This window comes from Chiloscyllium plagiosum, chromosome 4, assembly GCF_004010195.1.
Source record: "Chiloscyllium plagiosum isolate BGI_BamShark_2017 chromosome 4, ASM401019v2, whole genome shotgun sequence".
NCBI lineage: Eukaryota > Metazoa > Chordata > Chondrichthyes > Orectolobiformes > Hemiscylliidae > Chiloscyllium > Chiloscyllium plagiosum.
Window position 1 is genome coordinate 4,577,292 of NC_057713.1, and position 11,374 is coordinate 4,588,665.

The window sequence follows — 11,374 nt, forward strand, 5'->3', positions numbered from 1 at the left end:
TCTCTCTCTGTCTCTCTCTGTCTCTCTCTGTCTCTCTCTGTCTCTCTCTGTCTCTCTCTGTCTCTCTCTGTCTCTCTCTGTCTCTCTCTGTCTCTCTCTGTCTCTCTCTGTCTCTCTCTGTCTCTCTCTGTCTCTCTCTGTCTCTCTCTGTCTCTCTCTGTCTCTCTCTGTCTCTCTCTGTCTCTCTCTGTCTCTCTCTGTCTCTCTCTGTCTCTCTCTGTCTCTCTCTGTCTCTCTCTGTCTCTCTCTGTCTCTCTCTGTCTCTCTCTGTCTCTCTCTGTCTCTCTCTGTCTCTCTCTGTCTCTCTCTGTCTCTCTCTGTCTCTCTCTGTCTCTCTCTGTCTCTCTCTGTCTCTCTCTGTCTCTCTCTGTCTCTCTCTGTCTCTCTCTGTCTTTCTCTGTCTCTCTCTCTGTCTGTCTCTGTCTGTCTGTCTCACTCTGTCTGTCTGTCTCTCAATGTTACCCGATCCAAAATTGTATGATTTGCCTTTCGATTTGATCCCATCATGAATATCTTAGTGAGCCAAGGATGCTGTGTCCTGTCCCCAGAGTCTGTCTTTCTCACTGGAACATACCTCTGCTGAGTGTTCTGAAATACCTCCTTAAATGTATGTCGCACTATCTCTATTGACCTATCTCTGCAGCTAATTTCCCAGTCCATTTTAGCTAGCTCGTCTTTATACTTTCATAATGGCCTTCATTTCAGTTTAAAATGCTCATTTAAAACACACTTCTCCAGCAAATTGAATGTGAGATTGTCACATTGTAGACTCTGCAGTGCAGAACCACCTTCACTGAGGTTGTGACTTAATTCTGTTTCATTGTACATTACCAGGCCTGCTGTCTGTGTTGCTTTAAAAGACAACAGACCCTAAAACGTACTGAATTCATTCCAGGCTACCTTTGCCAATCTGATTTGTCTGATCTATTTGTAGATTAAAATCACCTATGATTATTGCTGTACTTTTCTCTTCCTGTATGCCCCATCCTGCACTGTGGTTACTATTAACGGACCTTTAAACTGCTCTGAAAAGTGACTACTTAGAGTCATGGAGATGTACAGCAGGGAAACAGACCCTTCGGTCCAACCCGTCCATGCCGACCAGATATCCCAACCCAATCTAGTCCCACCTGCCAGCATCTATATCCCTCCAAGCTGAAAATGTGTTGCTGCAAAAGCCCAGCAGGTCAGGCAGCATCCAAGGAACAGGAGAATCGACGTTTCGGGCATAAGCCCTTCTTCCTTGGATGCTGCCTGACCTGCTGCGCTTTTGCAGCAACACATTTTCAGCTCTGATCTCCAGCATCTGCAGTCCTCACTTTCTCCTCCCATATCCCTTCAAGCCCTTACTATTCATATACTCATTCAAACGCCTCTTAAATGTTGTCGTTGTACCAGCCTTCACCACATCCTCTGGCTGCTCATTCCATACACGCACCACCCCCTGTGTGAAAAAGTTGCCCCTTAGATCTCTCTCATATCTTTCCCATTTAACCCTAAACCTATGCCCTCTAATTCTGGACTCCCAAGTCCTCTGATCTCCAAGCTGCTTATTCTTCCAAAGTATATTCAGTTCCTTAGTGCAGACCGAGGAATTAGCACACACATTGTTCAGTCTTTCACTAGATTTAACAGTTTAAATTAAATGATGGGAGAAAATAGCTATCTAGCTGTATTTCAAGTTTTGGTTACTTTATTGCAGAGAGAGACCTTTCCAAAGTTGTAGTCTCGCGGCTTCTTTCCCTGCATTATTCTTGAAACTATCTGTTCACCTGCCCAGGGCCCAGTCTGAGGGGGGAATTGTCATGCCAATGATTCCTGGCCTCTACAGCTGGTCCTGGTTCCACAAAGCAGTCAGTGTCTGGGCGAAGGTTGCTCTGCATATGCTTGCAGTGCTGTGACATCTTTGACATCTTCCCCCACTGTTTGAACAAAGCAACATTATAAACACAACTCGCAATGAGTTCCAGTAGCTTGTTTTTAAGAGTGTGGTAACACATTCCTTAGTCCTTGGTTTATAGCAGAATCATTTTCCTACTTTAGGCCACAATCCAAAATGTTAAAAAGTGGTCTTTCCGAAATGCACTTTCCAAACAATAGCACACTTCTCTCATAGTATAAATTTTATATTCCCTTTACATTATTATTTCCTGCAAATTGTCTGATGATTACAAAATAAAAAGCTTCGACAAAATGCATCAAGTTCGGTATATACCAAATGACCATCAATTGTGAACTATCATGATTTTTCTTTTAGTGTAAATGGAAACTTTCAAGTTTTATAACTCAGTGCACATATTAATATTGGCTGGTGAAATATTGTTGATTCAGTCTTAGTTAATACCAAATCATTTTGGGCACAGTAGCAGCATTGGTATATTATTGGACACATAAGCCAAATGCTTGGACTGATGATTTGGACACAATCAGAACCCAGAACTCTAACTGGTGAATTTCATTTCAATTAATTAAAAATATATCTGGGAGAGAAAGTATTTTTGTGTTAACTAGTAGACCATAGAATTTAAAAATAAAATCTGGTTGCCTAATGTCACTGAAGAAGGTAATATGTCCTTATCCAGACTGGCCTACCTGTCACTCCAGACAATTTGGTTGACTCTTAACTTCCCCAGACAGTGCCATTGAGTCCTTTAGCATCCACCAGAGGTGCCCTTGGGTTAACCTCTTATCCACCAATTAGAGTCCCTCTTGTTATCACGCTGGAGAGTCAGGTTTTTTTCTTGTAACTCAAACCACTAGGTAAGACTTGAAGCAACAAAGTTCTGAAGTTACTCAGTTGAAGTCAAGAAGGTGACCCATCCTGACAAAGGCAATCAGAAATGGGATACTTTGCCAGTGATACCTTGACCACATAGAACAGGTGAGTTGCTGTTTAGCAGGCTTAGTGAACTGCACTTCCATGAAGTCAAATATATTGCTGATTCAAGTGAACTTTAGCTCCAGGCAGATAATACGTTTTACAATTATTATAATAAGCAGTATCCCTTTAATCTCTCACCAGCATCTTTGCATAAATTAGTTTTCACCAAATGAAGGAATAACTTGGAATATTTTTCCAATTCAAGTTACATTTTTTCATATTATTCATGACTTTGTTTTATTCTTTCAGGGGCTGTTCATCCCTAATTGCCTCTGAATTAAAGGACTTGCTAGTAATTAAGAGTCAACCACATTGGCTGTGGGTCTGGAGTCATTCATAGGCCAGATGAGGTAAGGACGGCAGATTTCCTTCCATAAAGACCCACAGCAGTACGGTTGACTCTTTGACCTCCCTTCTGAAATGGTTGTGCATGCCACTCACTTCAAGAGTAATTGAAATGAGCAGCAAGTGATGGACAGAGCTAAGCAATTACACAAATAATGGATCAGATGTAAGCTCTGCAGTCCTGCCACACACACTGCATCAGTGCAAAAGATGAGGTTGAAGTCTTTGCACCAGCTTTGGACTAAAAGTACTTAAGTAAATAATCCAACTCAACCTCCTCCAGAGATTACCTGTATCTCAGATACCAGTCTTCAGCCAATTCGATTCACTCCACATCGTATGAAGGAATGGCTGAGGCACTGGATAATGCAAAAGCTGACAACAAAAGTACTGAAGACATGCTCTGGGCCTCTATACTGCTAAGCAAGGGTCTCCTACCTTTAAACATTGGAGACTATCAGCCCAGCGCATCTGTGCATTAGGAAGGATCTGACTATACTAATCCCATTGTCAAGCTTTTCACGTATCATCCTGGGGACTGTGGCAATGTAAGTGAATATCTCGATACTGCTTAAATGTTAGAGTTCCTGAGTCAACCACGCATTCAGGCAGTGAGTTCCAAGCAAGCTGTACCAGTACATCTGTGACACTGGTACTTAACTCAACAATTTGAGTACTTGTTTCTGAACCTGAACTTTGTTGCTTCAGGTCCGCCCCAGTGGTTTGAGTGTTGCAATTAAAACAAAACCTGACTCTCCAGCGTGATAACAGGAGGAACAGTAATTGTTGGATAAGAGGTTAACCCAAGGGGCCCTCTGGTGGGTGCTAAAGGATTCCATGGCACTGACTTTGAGGAATGGGGAATTTTCATTGGTTTTGTGGCCAATATGTAGTCCACAGCACACAGTGCTAGATATCAGCCCATGATCAGTTTGCAGTTTGTGGGGCCATGTTTTCTACATTACAGCAGGGACTACACTTGAAAAGGTACCTCATTGGCTGTGATGTGGTTTGGGAGGTCCAGTGGTTGCAAAAATACACTTTGTAAGTGAAGGTCTGCCCTTTCTTTCCTAGGAGCTGCTGTTCTTTGACATGAGGAATGTGTGATGCACTAATGTATGGTAGCAATACAGTTCTTAAAAGGAGGATCATCAAATGTGAAAGGCAGCATTCTGAGAGTCCAGTCTTCAGGGTGCTTCAGATTGAGAGTGTGTGTCTGTGTTTTGTTTGACTGCAAAAACTGATGGAACATGGCTGGCATCTCTCTTTGTTGTTAATCCTCCTAAATAGGCCTTGCAAGCATTACTGTGCTAATGGTTGGAGGGGGAAGCCACCATTTGATTTAATTCATTCAACCTTGTAGTTTGTGAATTGATAAAGAGAATCTTTAATTTGCAGTTTTTTGTACATGAGTGGATTGAAACCTTTATTGCTGCACAACTGACGCTGAACCTGTTAATGAAATTCTTTGTAGGTTGAACTGTAAGTTTTTAATAAGCTTCACAGTCTGAAGCCTTGAATGGTTTCAATCCACTTTGGCTTTGTTTTTGCTGCCCTCTCTCCCTCCAGTGAAAGAATCTGTCATTAAGAATGGCTCATGATGGAACAAGGTTTAATGAGATTGACGTACTTCCTCGTTTTTTTTTAAAAAAAACAGGATTTCCTTGAATGAAAATGTCACTGAGTTGGATAGGATTGGCATTCATCGCTTTCTCTTCACTCCAGGTTAATTTTTGAGAAATTGTTACCGGAGTTAGTGGCTGGGTTGAAGTGAAAGCACTGTTGTCAGTATCATGCCGTTTGGCCGATGATTGTGAGTTGTTAAAGGACAGCGCTGCTGGGTTACAGGAGGATCCCCAGTGATTGCGTTTCATTTATAACATTGCCTTGGGCCATTTGCTCCATCCTGCTTCGTTGACCTTTTCAACCCTTCACTGATAATTGTGCAGAGCAGGGTTTTCTTTTGACAGTGTTCCACTTAGCCATGTGACTCCCCAGCTCAAACACTGACCTCCTTGTCATCCGTGTGCTTTTACCTGAGGGCACCCCCCCCCCCCCAACATTGTAAACACCAGCCAGCCAGCGTTGGTTGTGCAAGGATGGGACGTACAAAGATCTCCAGGGAGTCAAGTCTCAATGAGTCTCATGAGCCCTCCCCTCACACTGCCACAAAAAGAAAGCCTGCCCGAGAGGTCCTGGGAGTTGTTCTTGTGGTTGCAAATGGACCATACCATCTCTTTTTTTCAGTTAGCAACTGCATATGTTCTGTTATCACCGAAAACCTCCTGCCTTGTTACCAGAGAAGCTCCATTCAGTCCAGTGCTGGCCATAAGTACACACACCAGTTGATGGACACAGTTTTCTGAATAAACATTATTATGAACTGTTAACTCGTGCATAGATACCAGTCCAGCATGTGCATGTTCTAATGTAAATCCCACTCTGAAATTTGTCATCGATAGCTATCCCACTCGTTAGTTGTCACATTTGATGTTTGATTTTATTTTTAGGGTGTAGCTTCTCATATATTACTGACAATGTCTATTGTCAGTTATTGCAGCTTCATTCAATATGTCTGGGTTTGTTAATAAGCCAGTAATTGTGCATGCTAAGAAACTTGATTGATCTTGTTGTTTAAAATATGGTACAACTGTGGTAATTAATTAGCCATCCTGTTACCTGGGGAAAAAAGGTTATTTCTGTTTGTTGTGTGGAGTAGTGAGACTAGAGTCATAGTGCACTCGGCTAGCCTTGATTCATTGCGCAGACTTTAATATTAAAGTTGTTAAATGTTAATTGAAACAACACTTGACTGGTTTGGACATCATCCATAAAAGTGTTCCCTCATTCAGTAAATTCTCTTTTTCGGGGCTCTATTTTTAAGAACTTGACACTAAACTCAAAGACAATCAAGGCTGTGGTTCTCCCCATGCTCCCCTACAGTACCAACTCTTTAAGAGTCTATATTAAATTCTTAGAATAACATCAACACTATTTTAGAAAGAATTTGTGTATCAAATGGGAGGGCAAAAGACAAAGCATGAAATCATCCAAGATGCACAGACACCAGGTACAGAGCATATAATAATCCCACGTCAGCTGAGATGGAGGGAACACATCATCAGATTGGTCAGACTTGAGTCGGGTGATGAGGTGCTGTACTCAAAAGATATAGCAAGGAGACATTCAGTGGAAAAATGTTAAAGACAGAGCAGATCTTCATAAAGGCTTTGAGACCATCAAAGCAACATGTGGGAAACTATCGCCTAATCACCACCAAAATGGTGTCAGCATGAGCTGCGGCTGAGAGAGAGAATATTGCCACTGGAGCCAGCAATCTGCCGCCTCCTTTACTGGCCTACAGCTAATAGCCTCCCGGCTCCCCACAGTGAGGACAAGATACCAATCAAAGACCCTCGGCAAATGTACAGCCAACACTGACAGCTCCCTAAACCCAGTCTTCTACCAGGAGAAATCCTCAACACAAGCAATTGCCAATAGCGATCAGACTCATGGTAGGTGTGGGGATCGTCAAATCCCTTCTCAAAATCAATGTAAGTAACTTCCAAAGACATTCCTTGGATGATTACTTCAGTCAGTCTGTCTCTCAAATGTGATCAGGGTGGCACGGTGGCTGTGGTTAGCACTTAGCCTCAGCTCCACGACCCGGGTTCGATTCCAGTCTTGGGCGACTATCTGTGTGGAGTTTGCACATTCTCTCCGTGTCTGCGTGGATTTCCTCAAGGTGCTCTGGTTTCCTCCCACAATCCAAAGATGTGCAGGTTAGTTGAATTGGCCGTGCTAAATTGCCCATAGTGTTACGTGCATTAGTCGGAGGGAAGTGGGTCTGAATGGGTTCCTCTTGGGAGGGTCAGTGTGGACTTGTTGGCCGAAGGGCCAGTTTCCACGCTGTAGGTAATCTAATCTAATCTATCTACTCTGAAAGGTCCATGCTAGCGTTGGTGTCAACTGAAATTAGACTAACAGTCGTTAATTATAGACTCTAGCAATTTCTCAGAGTTTTAATAATTGTCAACATCCAGTGGAGCTGGATTGAGAACTGTTCAAAAACTCATTTTATGTAAGATGCTTTGCACAGTAAAGGGGTACTTCATGTCCTTTGGTCTGAGATGCACTCTGGATCTGGTCTAGAATGTTAATGTTCAACTTCAGCTACAGTCTAAGATTGCATTTAATGTATCTGTTCAGCCTGCTACTCCTCAGAACAGTTAACCATATGCTTTCTCCTTCTTGCAGGGCTTGGGCGGCAATGGGAATGCGCCTGGTGGTCTTCGAGCGACACCAGCCCGACCCTACCTGCGGCAGAGGGTAACACGAGTCAATCTCAGGGATCTCATCCTGTGCTTGGAGCAGGACCAAGCAAGGAAACACTCACTGCTTCTGTACCGAGCCTATCTCAAGTGAAGAAAATGTACATGTTGGATTTATGCTGGTTGCACAGAGTTCTGCTGAACGATTCCTACATGTTGCTTCTAGAAACTGTGACTCTGAACCTTGGGTAGCCCTTGTTTACTCTCATGACATTTCATTTTTAAAGAACGCTGACGGGTATAACTTTAATTTGGTTTCATGGATGAAACTGAATTCTTGAACAGGCAAGATGTGGATTATGTAGAATTTTCTGGCGTCACTTGTGAAATTTAGTTCCCTCCTGTTGAAAGATTGAGAGAACTGGAATGGAGCAGGTATATATTATTTATAGTATGATTGATTGCAATTGTTCCCTACTGAATTGAACTTTCCTACTGATAACTGTGGTACACCATGTTGCTAAAGAGCTTGCAATATTGCCTTCCCCTCAGCTGTGCTTTATGTGTTTTTGTTTTGGGACATGTTGCTCTGTCAGGGTAAATCGTCTCCTGCTTGTCTCTGAGATTTTGGAGCTGTCTATTCTGTAGAATGGGTGAATCTGCTGTTCCACTTCAGTACTTCAATGATGAAAAGGTGCACCATCTAGTTTTAATCATACCTGCGTCACAGACATTGTTTTGCTTATCAGACTTGAACCAGTTTTTTTTTTGCCTTTTTAAACCACTTCAAAGCAATAATTTTGTGACCAGTTTAACCATTCCTGAGTGGTCTAGTGCCCTTAATTTCTAGGCACTGACTGCAATAAAAGATAATATCCCCCATTTTCCAGCTGGTTCACCTTACTTGACATGCCTTCGTCAGGATTTCATTCACAACTCTCCCTGCTTACCAGTCAAGTCTGGGCTTCCAGAGGAGCATAGAATTACACGCAGACATGGGCAGATTAATAGATGAAAAAGCGATGCAGCTCATCTCACTGCACTAACTGCTTAACTGTTAACATTAACAAGCCTTAAATAAGTCATAAAGTCATTGCCAGTCATGCTTAAATTCAACCTCCGTAATTCATCTTGCACGTAGCAGTTGAACTGAGGCCCATTGTTGATAGTCATTCCCAATGTTGCATTCAGAATTTCTGATATTGCCCTTTTTTTTTTTTGTAAATCCCATGGTGATTATATGGTCACAGAAATGCCTAACCTGGAAGAAGGTACTTTCGAAATGTAATTGTTTAAGATTTTTCTCAGCAGCTTTGTGGATTCTAGCTCTCGTTGAGGTTTTTAGTGCAAAAGGTGTAGCTTAGCACCTAGAGCAGAACGTGGAAGTGTTGAAGATGCTACCTCTTAAATAAAGTGGGCTAAAGGGATCACTGTCTGAAGCAGTTGTTCCCCTGAAGCCCCGTATAGCACGTAGACTGATCAATGTGACCAAAACCAATGTTTGCCAGCCATTTATTTACTGACTGTGAAACCAGACTATTGCACTTGCCCACAGAGCCAGAGTTGGGCACACTTGAAAAGTAGTTGAACTATAACAAGCCATTCTGTTATTTATCAGGGGTAACAGTTCTGTCTGTCTCGGAAGAAATGCAGGGAGTTGGGGTTTCATTGGCATTTGCTGTCTATCATCCACAAGTGTCTGACATTCTGCTTATCCTTTATGCTAGGAATATAACAAATGGAGACAAATTAGAGGTAACTTTGCTTGACATTCAAAAATCATTCTGTGAATAACTACACTCCCAAATCTACTATTTCAGGTCTTCCACTCTGGGCATGTTTTTTTTTCCCCTCCACTACAAAAGAGTGTGCTTGATCAATTGTATTATTTACTTTTGCCCCTACTAAATATAACCACCTTCAATATACTCGTATTAATCACATACTGATACATGCACCTGCTCAGCAAGGTATGTATGTAGGCAAGGGAAGGGGTATCAGAACTCTTTCCAACATCTAAAGGTATCCTTGTAATTCTCTTCTAACCATCACTCCTCCCCATATGTTAGTTGCCACACTTAAATGAGCAGGATCCAAAGTTTCTTGGCTAGCCCCCTCCGTCAGCTGGGAGGCCACCAAGGAACCCTGCCTTATGGAGTCAGTTCCCACTCCTGGGATCTTTATTTGCAGCTGCCCTCTTGGGAAATCAAATGAGGAAACTCAGCAGAGTTGCTTCGGCAGGCGCAAGGCTGTTGCTGTGTGTGATCTGAGGATGAGCTTCTAACCTGCTCAATTTGTTTGAGTGTGTCAACAAAGCCTCAGTGAGCAGGGCTGTCAGGTGTAGCGTCGAGATGAGCGCGTGAAGGCCAGAGCAACTTGGAGCTTCTCAGCTTGCGTCTGTCCTGCCAGTGTCCCATCTTTCTGTGTGCAGAGACTTGCCTCGTTCCTGCATGGTGTAGATTCAGACATGGCCTTCTGTTCTGTTCCTTGTTGGGTTTCTCTCACTGCTCCTCCCACTCCCATTGTTAAATCTGAGCAAATGAGATGTAGGAAAGATTAATGCAGCCATCATGTTAAAGCACAGTGGCAACATGATGTTCGCAACATTATTCAGCCACTTTAACACATCCAGTGCGATGTTTAGTGTTTTTTTTCCCATTAAGGATAGATAAGAGTTTTTTTTAATGTGTGTATATTAAGCAGCTCAGTTCCTTGGGGATATTCTGCAATAGAAGTATAATTTTGATGCCATTTTGAGTAATATATAGAATGTGATTTTTATTTTTCATTATGTAAAGGTGGGCAATGACATGAAATGTGAAATAGTTTTCATGTTTCCGATGGTTCGTAGTTTCCTTCAACGTTTTGGAAGTTGGAGGAGATAGAGAAAAGTGAATGATGTTCCTTTATAATGTCACTTGCTGTCTTCTGGAATTTCTGGAGAACCTCTGAACCAATTAAAACCAGGCTGTGGCTCAGTAAATAGTAAAATGAGATGCAAGCCTGAGTTCTATATAAGAGGATGTTTTGACACATGTGCATTATTACTGGTATCAGGCTCCTTTATTTGTACATATTCCTACAGGCAGTAAAATTATTTTTATTGTGATGTACATAACTATAGTTAAAGAAATGTAGTTTACGTTGATTATTTCAACTTATTTTGTATAAAACTTTATTTTCAGATGCCCCTACAGTAAAGTGGATCTTTGTTAAATATTTGAGAGACTTATTGGTTTTGCATAAAGTTTAAAAATCATAAAGATGAAAGCAAACATAATGTGGTAATACTTGCATTATAAGCAACATGGACTCAAAAAAGAAAAACAAGCTTTATAAGTTGCTTTTTTTGCTATAAGAGTTCTGCATAAGCAGCTTGTGGTTCAGTTCATCGTGCTCTGGGTCAGAAGGTTGAGAGTTCATCCACTGCTTCAGGAAGTTGAGAAAGTATTCTGGGCTAATATTCCCAGCAACTGAGGGAATGCTGCACTGTCAGAGGTGCTTGGGAGCATTAAACCAAGCTCCCAAATATTCTACCCATATTCAAATCAAGATGGCAGCAGCAATGTCCAGGCTCATCCAGGCTCCTTTCCCTCTCTCTTCCCCCCCCCCCACCCCCCCCCTTCTCTCCTTTTCACCTCTTCCCTCCTGGGGAGAGCACATGGTGGTGACAGCATTGGGGTCTGGAGTGTAGCAGTGGCTGGTGAGCGTGGAGCAGGACCCTGTTGGCTGGTGGAAGGGAAAGCACATGACCTGGCATTGGTTGCTACATTGGCAATGGCAACATCAGAGGCCCAGAGGTGACTTTGTTTGAGTCCAGTGCTTGCTGTGGTACAAAGTTTATGGACTCCTTTTTTTTTTTAGGTTAATCTTTTTA

General features: G+C 42.3%; 1 protein-coding gene across 2 annotated transcripts in view; it reads left to right on the top strand.

Annotated features, from left to right (window-relative positions):
• LOC122548819 (transcription initiation factor TFIID subunit 4-like) overlaps positions 1–10,714 on the top strand; it is a 125,751-nt gene extending 115,037 nt beyond the window's left edge. For both annotated transcript variants that reach the window (XM_043687624.1, XM_043687625.1), the window contains exon 15: positions 7,484–10,714. In XM_043687624.1, the coding sequence (XP_043543559.1) occupies positions 7,484–7,651 (168 nt within the window). In that variant the 3' untranslated portion in view covers positions 7,652–10,714. The remainder of the gene's footprint in view (positions 1–7,483) is intronic.
• Positions 10,715–11,374: the final 660 nt, after the last annotated feature.